We start from the raw sequence: 21,825 nt of genomic DNA on the forward strand, positions 1-21,825 counted from the left end.
ATACAATATAGGTATTATATAGGTAATAGCTGATATCTGTAAAAAAATTAAAGGGGCATATATAGATTCAATGAATCATAGTGTGTATTCTGCCCCCTAGAAAAGATCACTAGAAATCAAAAGACAACCCTCAGTCCTTTTCTTTTTTTAAACTTCATTGAAGTCTATTAGAGAGACAACTATGTATAAAATAAAGTGAGAGGTAAAGTGAAGTTGTAGTGAATAGTCAGAGGTTCAGAAATCCTAAAGTGATCTGATATGAAAGCTAAACAGGTGTATACATGTATAGAAATTAATTAAGCTACACATGGAAGATTTGTTCACTTTACAAAGATCTGTAAAAGTTAAATTAAAAAACAGAATTAAACATTTTCCTGCTAAAAGAAGGAAGGTAAGGTCTCACAAAGGAATGCCAATAACATTTAGTTTTTGTTTAAAAGAAATGTAGTTCTGGTCAAGCCAGATAAATAGAAATGCCAGTGTAGGGACTTCCCTGGCAGTTCAGTGGTTAAGACTTCACCTTACAATGTAGGGGGTGCGGGTTCGATCACCGTTTGGGGAGCTAAGATCCCACATGTCTCATGGCCAAAAAACCAAAACATAAAACAGAAGCAATATTGTAATAAACTCAATAAAGACTTTAAAAATGGTCCACAACAAAAAAAATCTTTAAAAAAGAAATGCCAATGTAGAAATATCATGTATGTTCCCTACTAGACTCCTCAAAAGAGATACATATGCACTTAAGAAAATATTAAATGTTCATGATAAAAACACTCAACATACTAGGAATATAAGGGGACTTCCTCAACCTGATAAAGAACACACAAAAAACCTACAGCTAACATCATACTCAATGGTGAAAGACTGAACGCATTTCCCCAATATCGAAAACAAAATAAGGTTGTCTGCTCTTGTTCGTTTATTCAGTGTTATACTGAAGGTTCTAGTCAGGGCAATTAGACAAGAAAAAGAAATGAAAGGCATCTAGATTGGGAAGAAAGAAGTAAAACTATCTCTATTTGCAGATGACATGATCTTATACAAAGAAAATCCTAAGGAATAAACTAAAAAAATATTAAAATAAATGAGTTCAGGAAGGTTACAAAATACAAGATTAATATAGAAAAATCAATTTCATTTAGATACACTTGGCAATAAATAAAACATAAAATTAAGAAAACAATTCTGTTTACAACAGCACCAAAAGGAATAAAATACTCAGGAATAAATTTACCAAAAGAAGTACAAAACTCTAAAGATAATATTAAACTAAATTGAACTAGAGCACATTTAGGAAGACAGAGTAAAGTTAGGATTCCATCTATCCAAAGACTTAGAGGTTGAAATTAGGAAGTAGCAAAGATACTCTCCCCTTGAGAATGAAAAGAGTGGTTCTTCATACATGCTAAGGGGAGAATTCAAGTTAAGAAGATGACTACTTCTCTTATCACCTTTGCATGGTAACAGACCTTCAGAGTAATGAAAATATATACTAACCTGTGAAAGGTATTCTGCTTGTATTAAGTTGTTACTCTTTGATTTACGACTGCTCATTTCAACAAACTGAAATCCTTAAAAAAAAGAAAAAAAATTTTTAGCATGAATATAAAGACTATTGACTTATAGAGATTATTTAAGAATGTACTATTATAGAATCAAAATAAACAAGTTTTAAAACATGAAAAATGTTCAAATTTCTCAAACTTTAAAAATTCTCAGTTGAACCTAATTGTAGGAATCATTTCATAACATATGTAAATAAAACCATCATGCTAAACATCTTAAAATTATACAGTGATGTATGTAAATTGTTTCTCAATAAAAACAGGAAAAAAACCATCTCAACGGCTCCTCTAAGTACAGGTTTAATTGACACTCCATTCCACAATTTAGATGGTTCTCACACACAATTACTCCTACCTTTCTTTTCAATCTACTATTCAGCTTCCCCTCCTTGCCTTCAAAGACAAAAACAAAAACAAAAAACAATCTATGTACTTCCTTTATATACAATGTTTCTCCCCACATCCATCCCACAGGATCAGCCCTTCCAGAAAGCTTTTGCTTTCTTCTTCCACTCATCAGTCATAAACAGTCATTACAGACTAGGTAAAATGTCTTTTCTGTAAACATACAGAACTGCCTGTACTTCTCTTTTTCATAATCAAATCATACTAAACAAAATTTGGTTAACTGTCAGTGTCCCCAAATTGAGGATATTTAAATGTTCCAAGCATTTTAGCATAATGTCCAAAATAAAGTTGGCAATGATAACTGGAATGAAAAATACATATACTAACGAAAAAAAAGAAGTTCTGTAAAATTTTCCTTGAGGGCAATATACTCATAGATAAACACCTTTGGCTAAAAGATCTAATATTCTCATCAACAATTTCCTATATAATTAATTTACTAATCAGGTAATAATAGCTTAGCCAGGAATTGTTACAAGTGCTTTGCATTTATGAACTCATTTAATCCTCAGAATAACCCTATGGTATAAATATGATCATTAATACTGCTTTCAGATTAGAAGACACAGAAAGGTTAAGTAGCTTGACCAAAGCCAAACAGTGTGTAAGTCACAGAGTCAGGATTTAAACCCAGTCAAGGTATACTTGATTATATGTAACTATTATATATAGCTATAAGTGTATATACTTGGTTATATATAACTAATTGCTATTTAGTCAACTGTTTTTAAAAAGTACAAATTTCAATAACTTAAAGATCAACCTCTGTGACATATTTTATATTCATATTTATTAATTTCATATACTGACAGATGCCAACCCTTGGAATGCTGTTTCTAACAGGACAGCAGTTGAGCAATGCTTTGACAAATAGATAACAAGCAAATCTGTCCCTCCCTTCTTAAACCCCAAAGGGCTTCTGGCTCCAGGCACTCAAATTGGAAACTCAAGAACAGAGTACTCTACTGATGTCTTGGTCCCTTAAGAAGCTTCTTTCTTAGGAGAAAAGTGGTTTTCTCAGCCGCCCTTAGAGCCCTTCTAGCAGCTTTTTCTCTGTACGAGGCACCTTGCTTGAGAATCTTTACATTAATTATTTTAATTTTATTCTATTTAAAATTTTCCCCTTAAATCAGAGTTGTGTGTGGGCAAAAAACCATTTTAGCAACATGAACTGATATCCTCATTCTGGTATAAGATACTCTTGACTGTGAAGAAGGTCTACAAGCCAAAATCTGAAATCACAGGAAACAATGGAACAAATGTCCCCTAGACAATAAGGAGAAGTGAATTTTTAAAAAATGGAGGAGAGCTTTTACAATATACCTTATCTTTTTAGAGCTATATTAGCGATTTCACAGTATTAATGGAATTAAAACATATTTCTCCCCATTTCATGGGTTGAAAAAACATGCTCAGAAGAGCTAAGTAAAATGCCTGAGGTTGCAGGGTAGGTGTCTAATCTGCCTCCTTGTATCAAATATAATTCAGGTAAGCCACTAAAAACATGCATATTCTTCATTTGGTGATCATTCATGAAAGAAACATACACATACACACTACTTCAGTTCCTAACCCACATAAATTTTTACTGCAAATTGAGTCTTAATCGAGATTGATTTTAATACATCTAGCCCCTCCAAATAATAGTCAAATCTCCACTCTATTACAAAGAATATTTTAAAAGACAATTTTAACTTTATAGATGAAACGACAAGTTTTGGAATGATAGATGCAAACCACACATCTGACCAAGGAGTTATATACAGAGAAGCTTCAAAGCTCAACAATAAAGAAATCTAGAAAAATAGGCAAAGGTCATAAACAGACACTTCAACCAAAGAGGGTATATGGATACCAAATAAACACATGAAACACATTAGTCATTAGGAAAATGCAAATTATAACCACAACGAGGTATATGTACACACGTATTTGAACAGCAAAAATTAAAAAGTGAAAACAGCAAATGCTGGTGAGGATGCAGAGAATCCACATCTCTCATACAACTACTGGTAAGAATGTGAAATCTTATAGTCATTCTGCAAAGTTTCCTTTTGGCAGTTTTTTTTTTTTAAATTTAACTTAATTTTTTTATACAGCACGTTATTATTAGCTATCTATTTTATACATATTAGTGTATACATGTCAATCCCAATCTCCCAATTCATCCCACAACCACCCCACACCCCGCTTTCACCCCTTGGTGTCCATACGTTTATTCTCTACATCCGTGTCTCCACCTCTGCGTTGCAAACCAGTTCATCTGTACCATTTTTCTAGATTCCACATATATGCGTTAATGTACAATACTTGTTTTTCTCTTTGACTTACTTCACTCTGTATGACAGTATCTAGGTCCATCCACATCTCTACAAATGACACAATTTCGTTCCTTTTTATGGCTGAGTAATATTCCATTGCATATATGTACCACAATTTCCTTAGCCATTTGTCTGTCTATGGGCATTTAGGTTGCTTCCATGACCTGGCTACTGTAAATAGTGCTGCAATGAACACTGGGGTGCATGTGTATTTTTGAATTATGGTTTTCTCTGGGTATATGCCCAGTAATGGGATTGCTGGGTCATATGGTAGTTCTATTTTTAGTTTTTTAAGGAACCTCCATCCTGTCCTCCATAGTGGCTGCATCAATTTACATTCCCACCAACAGTACAAGAGGGTTCCCTTTTCCCCACACCCTCTGCAGCATTTGTGGTTTATAGATTTTCTGATGATGCCCATTCTAAGCGGTTTCAAGTGATACCTCACTGTAGTTTTGATTTGCATTTCTCTAATAATTAGTGATGTTGAGCAGCTTTTCATAAGCCTCTTGGCCATCTGTATGTCTTCTTTGGAGAAATGTCTATTTAGGTCTTCTGCCCATTTTTTGATTGGGTAGTTTTTTTTTAATATTGAGCTGCATAAGCTGTTTATGTAATTTGGAGATTAATCCTTTGTCCGTTGATTTGTTTGGAAATATTTTCTCCCATTCTGAGGGTTGTACTTTCGTCTTGTTTATAGTTTCCTTTGTTGTGCAAAAGCTTTTAAGTTTCATTAGATCCCATTTGTTTATTTTTATTTTTGTTTTTATTTCCGTTACTCTAGGAGGTGGATAAAAAAAGATCTTGCTGTGATTTACGTCAAAGAGTGTTCTTCCTATGTTTTCCTCGAAGATTTTATAGTGTCCAGTCTTACATTTAGGTCTTCAACCCATTTTGAGTTTATTTTTGTGTATGGTGTCAGGGAGTGTTCTAATTTCATTCTTATACATGTAGCTGTCTAGTTTTTCCAGCATCATTTACTGAAGAGATTGTCTTTTCTCCATTGTATATCCTTGCCTCCTTTGTCGTATATTAGTTGACCTGATCTTTCATTGTTAGTGTATAGGAATGTAAAAGATTTCTGTGCATTAATTTTGTATCCTGCAACTTTACCAAATTCATTGATTAGTTCTAGTAGTTTTCTGGCAGCATCTTTAGGATTATCTATGTATAGTATCATGTCATCTGCAAACAGTGACAGTTTTACTTCTTCTTTTCCAATTTGGATTCCTTTTATTTGTTTCTTCTCTGATTGCCATAGCTAGGACTTCCAAAACTATGCTGAATACTAGTGGCAAGAGTGGACATCCTTGTTTGCTCCTGAGCTTAGAGGAAATGCTTTGTTTTTCACCATTGAGAATGATGCTTGCTGTGGGTTTGTCTTATATGGCCTCTATTATATTGAGATTGGTTCCCTCTGTGTCTACGTTCTGGAGATTTTTTAATCATAAATGGGTGTTGAATTTTGTCAAAAGCTTTGACTGCATCTATTGAGATGATCATATGGTTTCTATTCTTCAATTTGTTAATATGGTGTATCACACTGATTTGTGTATATTGAAGAATCCTTGAATCCCTAGGATAAATCCCTCTTGACCATGGTGTATGATCCTTTTAATGTGTTGTTGGATTTTGTCTGCTAGTATTTTGTTGAGGATTTTTGCATCTATATACACCAGTAATATTGGTCTGTAATTTTCGTTTTTCGTAGTATCTTTGATTTTGGTATCAGGGTGATGGTGGCCTCACAGAATGAGTTTGGGGGTGTTCCTTCCTCCGCCATTTTTTGGAAGAGTTTGAGAAGGATGGGTATTAGCTCTTCTCTAAATGTTCAATACAATTCACCTGTGAAACCATCTGGTCCTGGACTTTTGTTTGCTGCAAGATTTTTAATCATAGTTTCAATTTCATTACTTGTGATTGGTCTGTTCATATTTTCTATTTCTTCCTGGTTCAGTCTTGAAAGGTGGTGATTTTCTAAGAATTTGTCCATTTCTTCCAGGTTGTCCATTTTATAGGCATATAGTTGCTTGTAGTAACCTCTCATGATCCTTTGTATCTCTGCAGTGTCAGTTGTTACTTCTCGATCTTCATTTCTAATTTTATTGATTCTTGATGAGTCTGGCATAAGGTTTATCAATTTTGTTTATCTTCTCAAAGAACCAGCTTTTAGTTTTATTGATCTTTGCTATTGTTTTCTCTGTTTCTACTTTCTTTCTGCTCTGATCTTTATGACTTCCTTCCTTCTACTCACTTTGGGTTTGGTTTGTTCTTCTTTCTCTAGTATCCTTAAGGTGTAAGGTTAGATTGTTTGAGATGCTTCTTGTTACTTGAGGTACGACTGTATTGCTATAAACTGCCCTTTTAGAACTGCTTTTGCTGCATCCCACAGGTTTTGGATCGTTGTGTTTTCGTTGTCATTTGCCTCTAGGTATTTTTTGATTTACTCTTTGATTTCTTCAGCGATCTCTTGGTTATTTAGTAACATATTGATTAGCCTCCTGTGTTTTGTGTTTTTTGCAATTTTTTCCCTGAAATTGATTTCTAATCTCATAGCATTGTTGTCAGAAAAGATGCTTGCTATGATTTCAATTTTCTTAAATTTACTGAGGCTTCATTTGTGACCCAAGATGTGGTCTATCCTGGAGAATGTTCTGTGTGCAATTGAGAAGAAAGTGTAATCTGCTGTTTTTGGATGGAATGTCCTATAAATATCAATTAAATCTATTTGATCTATTGTGTCATTTAAATCTTGTGTTTCCTTATTAATTTTCTGTCTGGATGATCTGTCCACTGGTGTAAGTGAGGTGTTAAAATCCCTCACTATTACTGTGTTACTGTCGATTTCCTCTTTTATAGCTGTTAGCATTTGCCTTATGTATTGAGGTGCTCCTATGTTGGGTTCATAGATATTTATAATTGTTATATCTTCTTCTTGGATTGATCCCTTGATCATTACGTAGTGTCCTCCCTTGTCTCTTGTTACAATCTTTGTTTTAAAGTTTATTTTATCTGATATGAGTATTGCTACTCCAGCTTTCTTTTGATTTCCATTTGCATGGAGTATCTTTTTCCATCCCCTCACTTTCAGTCTGTATGTGTCCCTAGGTCTGAAGTGGGTCTCTTGTAGACAGCATATAGATGGGTCTTGTTTTTGTATCCATTCAGCAAGCCTGTGTCTTTTGGTTGGAGCATTTAATCCATTCACATTTAAGGTAATTATCGATATGTATGTTCCTATTACCATTTTCTTAATTGTTTTGGGTTTGTTTTTGTAGGTCCTTTTCTTCTCGTTTCCCACTTAGAAATGTTGATTTAGCATTTGCTGTAGAGCTGGTTTGTTGGAGCTGAATTCTCTTAGCTTTTGCTTGTCTGTAAAGCTTTTGATTTCTCTGTTGAATCTGAATGAGATCCTTGCCAGCTAGAGTAATCTTGGTTGTAGGTTCCTCCCTTTCATCACTTTAAATATACTGTGCCACCCCCTTCTGGCTTGTAGAGTTTCTGCTAAGAAATCAGCTGTTAACCTTATGGGAGTTCCCTTGTATGTTATTTGTTGTTTTTCCCTTGTTGCTTTTAATAATTTTTTTTGTATTTAATTCTTGTCAATTTGATTACTATGTGTCTTGGCATGTTTCTCCTTGGGTTTATCCTATATGGGACTCTCTGTGCTTCCTGGACTTGATTGACTATTTCCTTTCCCATGTTAGGGAAGTTTTCGCCTGTAATCTCCTCAAATATTTCTCAGGTCCTTTCTCTCTCTCTTCTGGGACCCCTATAATGCCAATGTTGGTGCATTTAATGTTGTTCCAGAGGTCTCTTAGGCTGTCTTCATTTCTTTTCATTCTTTTTTTTTTATTCTGTTCCGTGGCAGTGAATTCCACCTTTTTGCCTTCCAGGTCACTTATCCGTTCTTCTGCCTCAGTTATTCTAGTATTGATTCCTTCTATTGTATTTTTCACTTCAGTTATTGTATTGTTCATGTCTGTTTGTTCTTTAATTCTTCTAGGTGTTTGTTCTTTAATTCTTCTAGGTCTTTGTTAAACATTTCTTGCATCTTTTTGATCTTTGCCTCCATTCTTTTTCAGAGGCCCTGGATCATCTTCACTATCATTATTCTGAACTCTTTTTCTGGAAGGTTGCCTACCTCCACTTCATTTAGTTGTTTTTCTGGGGTTTTATCTTGTTCCTTCATCTGGTACATAATCCTCTGCCTTTTCATTTTGTCTATCTTTCTGTGAATGTGGTTTTTGTTCCACAAGCTGCAGGACTGTAGTTCTTCTTGCTTCTGCTGTCTGCCCTCTGATGGATGTGGCTATCTAAGAGGCTTGTGCAAGCTTCCTGATGGGAGGGACTGGTGGTGGGTAGAGCTGGTTGTTGCTCTGGTGGGCAGAGCTCAGTAAAACTTTAATCCACTTGTTTGCTGATGGGTGGGGCTGAGTTCCCTCCCTGTTGGTTGTTTGGCCTGAGGTGACCCAGCACTGGAGCCTACCCGGCTCTTTGGTGGGGCTAATGGTAGACTCCAGGAGGGCACATGCCAAGGAGTACTTCCCAGAACTTCTGCTGCCAGTGTCCTTGTCCCTACGGTGAGCCACAGCCACCCCCTGCCTCTTCAGGAGACCCTCCAACACTAGTAGGTAGGTCTGGTTCAGTGTCCTATGGGGTCACTGCTCCTTCCCCCTGGATCCTGATGTGCACAGTACTTTGTGTGTGCCCTCCACGAGTGGAGTCTCTATTTCCCCCAGTTCTGTCAAAGTCCTGCAATCAAATCCCGCTAGCCTTCAAAGTCTGATTCTCTGGGAATTCCTCCTCCCATTGCCAGACCCCCAGGTTGGGAAGCCTGATGTGGCAGTCAGAACCTTCAGTCCAGTGGGTGGACTTCTCTGGTAAAACTGTTCTCCAGTTTGTGAGTCACCCACCCAGTGGTTATGGGATTTGATTTTATTGTGATTGTGCCCTTCCTACCATCTCATTGCTGTTTCTTCTTTGTCTTTGGATGTAGGGTATCTTTTTTGATGAGTTCCAGTGTCTTCCTGTCGATTGTTCAGCAGTTAGCTGTGATTCTGGTGTTCTCGCAAAAGGGAGTGAGTGCACGTCCTTCTACTCCACCATCTTGAACCCGTTTTAAGCTCTCCTATGCTTTGGCAGTTTCTTATAAACAAACACTTACCATGTAACACGGCAATTCTACTCGGTATTTATACCAAAGAAATGAAAATCTATCCTCAAACGAAAACCTGTAAATGTGTATCTTCACAACAATTTTATTTGTAATAGACAAAAAACTGAAAATACAGATGTCCTTCAAAGAGCCAATGGAGTTAAAGAAACTGAAACATCCATACCTACAGGGGGACTATAACTGAGAAAAAAAAAAAGAGAGATTAACTACTGATACGTGAAATAACTTGGATGGCTCTCAAGGGCATCATGTTTAGTGAACAGAAAAAAAAAAAAGGCCGATCTCAAAAAATTTACATATTGTACAATTCGATTTAAAAAACATTCTTGGAATGATAAAACTATTATGAAGATGAAGAACAGATTCATGATTGTGAGGAGACAGAACTTAGGGGTGAGTATGACTACAAAAAGGAGTTACATGAAGAATTTTCTTTGTAATGATGGAACAGTTCGGTATCTTTATTGCAGTGGTGTTCAAACAAATCTATACATGGGATAAAATCAAAGATAATTATACAGACACACAAAAATGAGTGCAAGTAAAAACTGCTGAGAACTGAATAAGGTCTGTAGTCTTGTTAACAGTGTTATACCAATGTCAGTTTTCTGGTTTTGACATGCAGTATCATTTTATAAGACGTCATCCTTAAGAGAATGTGGGTGAAGGGTTTATGGGACACTATGAACTATATTTGCAACTTCTGTGAGTCTATAATAATTTCAAAATAAAAAGTTTAAAAAAGGGCTCCCCTGGTGGCGCAGTGGTTGAGAATCTGCATGCCAATGCAGAGGACGCGGGTTCGGGCCCTGGTCTGGGAAGATCCCACATGCCGCAGAGAAACTAGGCCCGTGAGCCACAATTGCTGAGCCTGCGCGTCTGGAGCCTGTGCTCCGCAGCGGGAGAGGCCGCGATAATGAGAGGTCCGCGCACCGCAATGAAGAGTGGCCCCCACTTGCTGCAACTAGAGAGAAAGCCCTCGCACAGAAACGAAGACCCAACACAGCCATACATAAATAAATAAAATTAAATAAATATTTTTTTAAAAAAGTTAAAAAAAATTAAACTCTAATTTTATAGTTTTTTTTGAAGTGCTTAACGACAAAAATGTGAATATAAGTGGTATAACTAAATCTTTATCTGCAAATAGATTATTAAGTTTGATTGAATTTCTCCTCAAATTTACCCATGGATCATGGGACACTTCCTACTGTGCTTTTGATACCATGATTTTACTTACTATTCTAAATAGCAGGACTAGACATAAAGTGTAAAAGTAGCTGAACATCTATGCATGACTAAGTCACGTTGTTATCAAATACAATAGGTGACTACAATTATTTAGTTGTAGAAATTTTGGTAGAAACTACTATTTTATTTATATTCTTAAGACGAGCAGTGAAATGGATAATCCCAAAGAATGGTTTACCCTCACAGTATTTCTTTAGCACCTACACTTTTTATATTATTGGTTTCCAGTAGATCCTCCTCTCAACTTATGTTTTCTAAAGTGAATAAACCTAATTTTCAGTTTCAGAGTTTCAAGTGACAATTGGTCTATTCTATAGCCTAAAACAATTGAACCCGATCCACTCCTGTCACTAGCTGCCTCCATCCTAGTTTAGATCACCATTATTTCTTGACTGGAAATCCATGCCAGTTTCTTTATTGTCTCCAACTCTTACTCCCATTTTCATGTAAAAACCCTTCAATTACATCCTCAACCCTGAAAATTCTAAATTCCAAATTCCCTAACATCATTTAAAAGGAAGGTTCCAAATGACTAGTTTCCCAGTTTAGCTCACGGCTCCTTCTCTTAATATGCCTGGAAGAATCCACAATTCTCTATACCCTGACTCACTCCAAACTCAGGCCTTAGTTGAGATATTATTTCCTTCGGGATACTTTCTGTGACAACCCTGTACACTCCTACTTTGGGCAAAATTTGAGGGTTATGTGTCCCTCAAGTGCTATCTTCCTCTTTCACAGAACTTAATTAGCATACAGTGATGTAACTAACTCTGTGCTTACTTATGTTTGCTCCACTGGACCACAGCTCCTTGAAAGAAAGACTCAGAAATCATGTTACCGTTGTATCCAAATCAAGTAGTGCAAAAATGGCATATAGTTGGTTTTCAAGAAAATATTTGATAAGTGAATGAATGTTAGGCAGTGGAGAATGTCCACAGGTAAACTAGCTGCTAAAAAGGAGCCAGGTTAGTTTAAATCAACTGCTTAGCTAAATTTAAAAGTTTTGAATAATTACATGCCATAACCTTCAAAAAAAACCTGCCAAGCATGAAAGAAAAATTATATATATACTAATATATATTTATATAAATATTATTTATATAAAATAAATACAGAATGATTTATACTTCAAGTAAAATACATGCAGTATAACATTATCATGGTAGTGTCACATCAATGGAAATTCAAATTGGTTAAAATATAGTTAATTTGGTTAAGAAATTAATTTCTTTTAATAGAAAAGTCCCAAGATTAACAAAAGATAAAGTACACTTTTTTTTAACAAAGCATTTTTAAATCAAATGATATACCTTATAAAGTTGTAAGTCTGATGATGTAAGAGAAGGTAAAGTCAATTATCTTTAGAAAAAGATTATCAATTATTTCTATCTTTTTATAATGGGTTAACAGTTTGCTAGTAACACATTAAAAAAAGATTAGTAATATATTCTCCTTTCTGGAATTAGGCTACCATATTTCATTCTTATTTACACTGCCTTCAATTAAGACTTGGAGGATTAAAAGGAATATCTCAAATGAATATTAAATTTACTAGTCAAAATCTACACTTTTACTTATTTTATTAATATTTACAAGTACTCCAGCCATCCTCAATTTCATTATTTTAATTTTGCTGTGATTTGCAATACTCTCCCTACTCATTTCAAACTTGCAGTTACTGAATGCCAGTTTTAGCTTGTCTAAAATATAGGCAACACAGATTTTAAATCTAATATATAGTAATACTGAACATATGAAAAAAGAGAGTTCAAGGTGTTCATTTCTGAAGTTAAACCAGAAAAGCAAAGGCAGAAGAAGTGAAGATGAAGACACTAGAATCTTTCTAGAAATTTTTGATTTTTCTTAGAAAGTAAGTCATACGCGATGAAATAAATATTTGAGGATACTATTGAAATCAGAACTGTAAGCAAGGAGAAGTCCAAAAAAAGGCCATTTATATATCAAATTTAAGATAAATGCAAATTCAGACAAAGTCAAGGAGAAGCAGAACTTGAAAACTGAGATTGATGGTAATATCAACTGTCCTTAAGAGTTCTGTCATCAACTGAACATAGACTTGAATTCTTGGTTCTGTGGTATGACCTTCGCAAATTAACCTTCCTAAACCCCAGTTTTCTCCTCTGTAAAGTTTGAGATAAAAGCATTGTTTAATTCACAGGATTACTGTGGGGATTAAATGAAATGTTTTACCTGATATGCCATGCTGTCAAATGCCAAGCATGGTGATACAGAGTACACTTTATAAATTATTATATTACATTGGAGAAAAGAACCAAGATTAGAAACAATTAGAGTTGGGGGCTGGGGGGAATGAAGCACAGAATTAGGCTCTTGTTCTAAACAATTTCTTTTTTTTTTTTTTTTAACATCTTTATTGGAGTATAATTGCTTTACAATGGTGTGGTAGTTTCTGCTTTATAACAAAGTGAATCAGTTATACATATACATATATTCCCATTAAACAATTTCTTTGAGGGTACTTTGACCGTGCAATGAAGTATCGAGTACAACTCCAACTAAGGTACCCCAGAACTATGATGGCAACTTCAATGATATAAATTCACTGAGTATTCCTCAATACAAAAAAAAAATTTTAATACTAGTAATAATAAGAAATTATGGGCAGATCAATCTATATAGAGTTACATGGACCCTAAAGACTTCAAATCACTAGTGCCCAAAGCTATTCAACACCTGGAAGTGATTAAGATTGCTGGGCCTCATCCCCAGAGTTTCTGATTTAATAATAGGTCTAGGGTAGACCTTGAGAATTCCATTTCTGATAAATTCCCAGAGGATGTTCCTGTTGCCAGTCCTGGAACCACACTTTGTGAGCTACTGAGAAAACTGACTTGATTATTGTGCATTCCACATCAAAGCTGATAAAACTGCTAAGAGGCCAAAGAAGATGAAGAAATCCACGGGTATAGACAGCATCTCTTCAAACCAAGCTAAGCCTAACGTAAGTATTTGAGGATCGTGAAGGGAAAAGAGGAGAATGTGGAATAAAACAGGCATCAGGAGGCCAATGGACTTTCATCATGGTAAATAAACAAATAAGCTTTGAAGCCCTAGAAGGCTTCTTAGTAGATAGATAAAGAGATCACAAATCATAAGCCATAGGGGAAACAAAGAGTTTCTCTTTCCTCCTGTTACTGAAAAGTAACAAAAGGTTTTTGTTTTACCAGCTGATAATTTAGAGAGCCTTCTGAGGATATTCCAAAAAAGTATACAGTTCTGTGATCTACTTGGGAGATTCTTTTGGTTGTCTAAATATTCATATAAACTTTTAAAATAAAAGAGTGGAAAGATAGAAAAAAACATTTGCCTGGATATATTTATTTCATCCCCTGATTTAAAAAAAAAAAAGCCCTTTCTTTCCTGCAAAGAACTTTTAAATTGTTTTTTGATATGTATATTTTAACAGCATAGAAGACAATGTTTTAATAACAGTTTTTGATTCAACAATATTTCTTGGGACAAATTAAATATGCCTAGGCTAAAAAATTTAAAAGTAAAAATTAGTACCTAAAAAATAAAATACTTAAAAATAAAATACTTAAAAGTTATCAACCAGTCTAAGACTGGTATCAAACAACATGAAAGACTCCTAACACAAAAAGGCCAAAAAAGATGTGCTTGATTCAGGAGATGAGGACAGGCATTTGCTCTATGGAGCTAACGGAAAATTACAGTCTCACTGTCCGAATTACAAGATGAATGAGGAACTGGTTAAGCACTAATGCTGTAACACTGTGGGACAGGCTGTTGTCAGTTACTATGATGCAAAGTTTGTAGTATCCAGAAAGACATAAGCAAAATGGATGAATGTTCATTAAAAAAAAAAAAAAAAAAAATCCCTGGGCAACACTCTTGAATCTTCAGGGATAGAAAACACTCCCCTCCCCTTTTTAAAGCAGTAAATGTTAAATTCTGACATACAGTCTAAGTTGGAAAAAAAAAAAAAAGATGGATTAACATCACAGACCATGCCTGTAGAGTTCTTGGTAAATGTTAGTGGGATCTTTTTTTATAAAACCTGAGCAACTTCATTCTGCTTTGGTTTGCCACTTCCTCTGGACATTGATCTCTTGAGCAGTAAGTGTCACATATGAAATCCTCGCAGTTGAAGTGAAAACGGAATGGAGAAATTTACTGAGATTCACAGACGAGAGATACTTTTCTTTGCCAAAGGCTAGGTGCTTCAAACACTGCCCAGAATGAGACTACTACACGGAAAATCCAAGTAGATCACCACAGATAGTCTATTAAGAGCAGTAAAGCAGGAAAACAAAAAACATACCTTTTCTTCCCCCTTATTGTTTCAATGTGTTGGTCATGGTTAATACGTATTTAACCAAGTAAATGATCTGCTTTTATTTATTGTATGTGTTTATGTGACATTTAAAGTTGACTCTTGAGTTATGTGACCTTTTCTCTATATACTACCACCAGACCAAATGGTTCAGAATACAAACATGGCAGTGACTATTCTTTTAAAAAACTAAGTTGGAAGAATTAAAAACTCTTAACCAGACAACTAAAAATAAACAATGGCATTTTAACCATGCATAAATATGCACACACACAGAACTATCCAAGCCAGTATATTCATTTATACAATAGCCAAATAAAGCACCATTGGCTGAATATGCACACATACACTTAAAAACAGCAGATATAATTTGTTTTATATTAATGATCTTTCCCCTAGATGTTCAAAATGTCCAGATCTAAGGAACTAAACTGAAAGGCATCCTGGCTATGCTACTCAAATATTTTATCTTCATCGGGAAGCTGTCAATAGAGAAACGGCCAAAGCTACAGAGAAAACTAACAGGCATCTTTAAAATTTTTCTGAATTCTAATTATTCTTCTCACCTCTCTAATTATAACATTCTTAGGGACTATGTAGTAGAATGGTAAAGAGACAAACTGTAGAGCAGTTAGGTTATAGTCAATTCATCATGGAATTCCACTATTATAAATCCCAGTGCACCTAGCAAGGTAATACCTTTAATGTGGTATGTCCAATGAAAGAATTCTTCCTCATGAAACAAGAGTACAAACTCACGAATTATTACACTTTTTATTTTTAAAAGGCAAATAAAAATCAGCAAACATTAATGAAATTTTGGACACAAGGGTAACATTAAACTCTAATTTAAAAACATACACAAAGAACCAACCGAGTATTTGTTTTATTCTATATAAGTTTCCCAAATATCATAATCACCTGGGAAAATGCTTTTAAAATATGATTTCTGGGTCTCAGTCATAAATGTGTAATCTACACAATGTTCCCTGATTGACTCTTCTATACCACCAGGTCTAGGAACCAGTGTCCTACACTATGGGCTCAAGTAAGTGAGTGGCATTGTAGCTCTGACTTTTGTACCGTCTTAGGTCATGATATTCAGTTCTGACACACACATAAAGGTGGACACCTATACATGGTTGAGAAGGTTCTTGCTATACCAATTCCAGAGCACTTCTATATTATAAACCAGAAAGGTACTGACCATTTAGAATTTATTCCTACATTGACAAAGGACAAAAATGACAGTAATTATTAAAATATGCCACCTGAAGCTGCCTGCTCAGAACAGTCTATCTACATTCCCCATGACAGTAAGATCCCTGCAACTTACACCCTTACCACTGAAAGGATGATAAAGGTGAAATATTGAGATATATCCATTGACCACTACTTACCATAACTATATGTGGAATTTCAGACTTTTAAAAACATGTTAACCAAAGCAGGATGGTTAAACAAGTAAGTTCAAGACTCAATCACGTGTATATTCAGCTCTCACTTATAAACTGAGGTGGTGTATTTATCATGATAATTACCCATTCCTATGCTTTCCAAACCTACATGTTGATAAATCCCTGAGAATTATGAAGCATGTCCTTTTCTACCCTGGGATTTCATGAGCAGTTATAGATCTTTTTTTCTAATGGTGACTTCCTCAGTTCCAAGCCTGTACTCTATTTCTACTTCATTGTCTCTACATCATATATTTTAGATTAACTCTATTTGGCCAACAATAAAAATAATTAGGGAAATCACTGAACTTCTGAAAACATAACTAGAAAAGAAATAAATGTCACTAATAACTTATTTTCAAATATAGTTCAATATCCAGTCAGATGTCAAAGTGTTTTCCCACTCTACAGATGTTAAACAAAAATCTACTTGGTATGCACAGTTAACTTGACCTCTTCATTTTAGGCTAGTTCGAATCATTGTCTTTCAAACTAACAGTACTAAACGAACAAGGGAAAACCTATGTGGATAGACTCCTGACACACTCTTTCAAATCAGATTTTTTTCTAATGTCTAGTCAACTGACCAAATACCTCTCAGCTTGCTGACTCACAACACAACATTTATATTATGACAAAATTCAACCTAATTTTGAATATTACTGTATTAACTTAGAATTATCAAATATTACAAGGGCACAGGTCACGACACTTGCTTTGGAATACCACCAGCTATATCTAAGAATAAGCTGCTCAACAGATCACTGAATTAATACGATAATGTTTTGAAGTCAAAAGCAAATTATTGCTTCACCAAAATAATACTGTTAAGTCACAAGTCCTTTCATGCCACAGATTTTAGGCACTCAACTTGTTGCCAGTTATGTAAACTAGATATAAAATTTTTGGTGATATTGTTATGTGGTGATAACATTTAATGATTAAGTCCCTTTGGCCCAAGAAGTTAATAACATGAAATAACAGGGCCACACAACATACCTTTGGCATATTGATTGTTGTATGTGTGTGTGTGTGTGTGTGTGTGTGTGTGTGTGTGTGTTTATGTATACATGTATAGGTGACATATATATATGTGAGCTTATGGCTTCAGTTTCAGACACTGCTTAAAGAAACATTTTTGCTACACTGAAACACAAACTGTTGCTGAGAATGACATTTCAAATGACATAGAAAATAAATGCATTTTGAAAAGGAATTAAATAAATGCTTATTCTATATAAACGCCTCCTTGTATTATATTAAGCGAGACAACCAACGGGCTCCAAGTTGATTTCAAAGATTCTCAATCAACTCAATCTAACAAGTATTTAGTGAATGTTTACTTATTACAAGGCCATGTGGCAAGCATTACAGGAAAGATGAAATGTAAAAGTTGGTCTCTATCCTCAAGAAGCTTAAAATCTCATTGGAATAAGACATATGAATATAAAAAGCAGAAAAGGCAACACAAGTATAAAACAAGGGATAAACTCATGGACTTAGTGGTGAAAGAAACCATAAAGAACATATAGTCTACCTTTTATATGAGTGGAAATCGAACAGAGAGGTTTTAAATGACTTGCCCAAGATCATATAACTTATAAGCAGCAGCTGTTAGATCTAGTGACACCAACACAATGGTCATTTAGTCTCAAGAGGAAGGGAGGAAAAAAAATCCTGTAAACATCAGAAAAGCCATCAAAATCATCACTGGACTTTTCTTTAGGGGAATAAAAACAGTGGAAGGATGCATTCTGAAAGAAAATTGCTAGTATTCCAGAAGTTCAAGGATGATAATCTATTTCTTCAAATGTGTATCTGTATAATTTATGTTTTTTATAGGCATCTATATTTTTAAGACCATAAACTTATTTTTTTTCCTCATTAGAAAGTAACACGTTTATCATAGAAACTTTGAAAAGCCAATAAGGAATCACGTAGGTAAGAACTGTGGTGCAAAATGGAATAAGAGACTCTCTGCAATATCTTTTTTTTTCAAATTGTAGTTGATTTACAACGTTGTTTTAGTTTCTGGTGTACAGCAAAGTGATTCAGATATACATATATACACATATTCTTTTTCATATTCTTTTCTATTTATTACAGGATACTGAATACAGTTCCCTGTGTGATACAGTAGGACCTCATTGTTTATCTATTTTATATATAGTAGTTTCTATCTGCTAATCCCAAACTCCTAATTTATCCCTCCCCCACTCCCTTTCCCCTTTGGAAACCATAAGTTTTTTCTATGTCTGTGAATCTGTTTCTGTTTTGTAAATAAGTTCACTTGTGTCATATTTTAGATTCTACTTATAAGTGATATCATATAGTATTTGTCTTTCTGACTTACTTTACTTAGTATGATAATCTCTAGGTCTACCCATGTTGCTGCAAATGGCACTATTTCATTCTTTTTTTATGGCTGATAGTATTCCATTGTGTATATATACCACATCCTCTTTATCCATTCACCTATCGATGGACATTTAGGTTGCTTCTGTATCTTGGCTATTGTGAATAGCGATGCTGTGAACACTGGGGTGCATGTACCTTTTCGAATTAGTTTTCTCCGGATATATGACCAGAAGTGGTATTGCTAGATCACATGGCAACTCTATTTTTAGTTTTTTAAGGAACCTCCATAGTGACTGTACCAATTTACATTGCCACCAACAAACAGTGTAGGAGGGTTCTCTGTTCTCCACACCCTCTCCAGCATTTATTATTTGTAGACTTTTTGATGATGGCCATTCTGACTGTTGTGAGGTGGTACCTCATTATAGTTTTGGTTTGCATTTCTCTAATAATTAGCGATGTTGACCATATTTTCATGTGCTTTTTGGCCATCTGTATGTCTTCTTTGGAGAAATGTCTATTTAGATCTTCCACCCATTTTTTGAATGGTTTTTGTTTTTGTTTTTTTTGTCATTGAGCTGCATGAGCTGTTTGTATATTTTGGAGTTTAATCCCTTGTCGGTCACTTCGTTTGCAAATATTTTCTCCCAGTCCGTAGGTTGTCTTTTCATTTTGTTGATGGTTTCCTTTGTTGTGCAAAAGCTTATATGTTTGATTAGGTGTCATTTGCTTATTTTTGCTTTTATTTCTATTGCCCTGGGAGCATGAGCTAAGAAAACACTGCTATGATTTATGTCAAAGAATGTTTTGCCTACGGTCTGTCTCTTCTAGGAGTTTTATGGTGTCAGGTCTTATATTTAAATCTTTAAGCCATTTTGAGTTTATTTTTGTGTAGGGTATGAGGGTGTGTTCAAACTTCACTGATTTACATGCAGCTGTCCAGCTTTCCCAACACCACTGGCTGAAGAGACTGTTTTTTCTCCATTGTATATTCTTGTCTCCTTTGTCAAAGATTAACTGTAGGTTTATTCCTGGGCTCTCTATTCTGTTCCATTGACCCATGTCTGGTTTTGTGCCAATACCACACTGTTACACTGTTACTATGTTACTATAGCTTTGTAATATTGTCTGAAGTCTGGGAGGTTTATGCCTCCAGCTTTGTTCTTCTTCCTCAGGATTGCTTTGGCAATTCTGGGTCTTTTATGGTTCCCTATAAATTTTAGGATTATTTGTTTTAGTTCTGTGAAAAATGTCATAGGTAATCTGATAGGGATCACATTAAATCTGTACATTGCTTTGGGATGTATGGTCACTTTAACAATGTTAATTCTGCTCCAAGAGCATGGGGTATCTTTCCATTTCTTTGAATCATCTTCAATTTCTTTTATCATGTTTTACAGTTCTCAGCATGTAAGTCTTTCACCTCCTTGGTCAGGTTTATTCCTATTTTATTTTTTTGCTGCAATTTTAAAAGGGACTGTTTTTTTTTACTTTCTTATATTTCACTGTCAGTGTAAAGAAATGCAACAGATTTCTTTATGTTAATCTGGTATCCTGCTACCTTGCTGAATTCGTTTATCAGTTCTAGTAGTTTGTGTGGGGAGTCTTTCTTTGTACTTGTAATATCTAATAAAACAAACAAATAGTTAAAAAGAAATGTCCGAGGTAGATTATGAGAAGATGGTGGAGTAGAAAGCAACAGGAATCTGTCTCTACACCAAGAAAGCAATTGCACTTGCACAATCTGTCTGATGAAACTATTTTGGAACTCTAGAATATACTATATTAAAGGTTTGCAATTGCCAGGGGAAGGCTAGGAAAGCAAATTGCCATTAATTTTGGTCAATTTCAGCTCTTAGCACAGTAGTAGCTACCCATTCCCCATTACCCAGTTCAATGGGTGGCAGTTATATGCACATGTTCCTGGAGCAGCTTACACATAGCTTGTGGTGACAGGGTGGGTAAAAAGGACCCTGCTGTCCAAATGTCAAGGATCTGTGATCTGATCACAGCTTCTCATCTCAGAGGAACAGAGACAGGTAGCCACTGCTGTTCCATCTCCCCTGACTGTTGCAAGTCCCTCTTGTTCCTGCTGAAGTATGCTAGGGGGCCAGCGCCCTTTCACCCTCCCTTCATTGTACTCTTATTCTCTTTTGGAAAGACACACATCAAATACTAGGACATTTAAAAGAAACTGCACATATGAGGGAAATTGGAAAGTCACAATGCATGCCCAGGGAAAAGTCCAGGCTCAAAAGCACCTAAAAAGACCTTAAGTATATACCTCAGTTGATCTTTGGCAAAGAGACAGAACACACAATTTAAAAAAAGCAAAACAATAAACTAAAATGACAACAAAAACACAGCAAACCCTGCAGAATGGGGAAATCTGATTTCCAGAGTTACCAAATGATTAAATTCAAATGTCCAGTTTTCAAATTAAAATTATCAAGAAATATAAAGAGGAGAGTATAGCCCATAAAAAGAAAAAATATAAATAAACAGACGATGTTCTTTAAAAAGACCTGATGGCAGATCTACTAGACTCTAAAGCAACTGTCTTAAGGATTCTCAAAGAACTAAAGTAAAATTTACAGAAAGTCAAGAAAATGAAATATGAACAAAATGGAAATAATATGAATTAAGAAAACTGAAAAGAAAATTCTGGAGCTGAAAGTATAATAACTGAGGTGAAAACTTTACTACAAGAATTATAAGGCATATTTGATCAGGCAGAAGAAAGAATGAGTGAACATGAAGATAGGTCAATGAAAATTACCAAGTCAGAGAAACAAATAGAAAAAAGATTGAAGAAAGGTGAACAGAGCCTAAGGGACCTGTGGGACACCATCAAATGGGCCGACAAATGCATTGTGAGAGTCCCAGAAGGAGAAAGAAAAAAGAGATAAGAGAATATATAAAGAAATAATAGCTGAAACTCCAAATT

At 35.0% G+C, this 21,825-nt stretch overlaps 1 protein-coding gene across 3 annotated transcripts in view; it reads right to left on the reverse strand.

Annotated features, from left to right (window-relative positions):
• The window catches only part of ORC4 (origin recognition complex subunit 4), a 104,341-nt gene that overhangs the window by 43,288 nt on the left and 39,228 nt on the right, over nt 1-21,825 (reverse strand). For all 3 annotated transcript variants that reach the window (XM_059927797.1, XM_059927795.1, XM_059927796.1), the window contains one exon: nt 1,501-1,574. In XM_059927797.1, coding sequence (XP_059783780.1) covers nt 1,501-1,574 — 74 coding nt within the window. The remainder of the gene's footprint in view (nt 1-1,500; nt 1,575-21,825) is intronic.

This window comes from Balaenoptera ricei, chromosome 7, assembly GCF_028023285.1.
Source record: "Balaenoptera ricei isolate mBalRic1 chromosome 7, mBalRic1.hap2, whole genome shotgun sequence".
In the NCBI taxonomy this organism is placed as follows: Eukaryota; Metazoa; Chordata; class Mammalia; order Artiodactyla; family Balaenopteridae; genus Balaenoptera; species Balaenoptera ricei.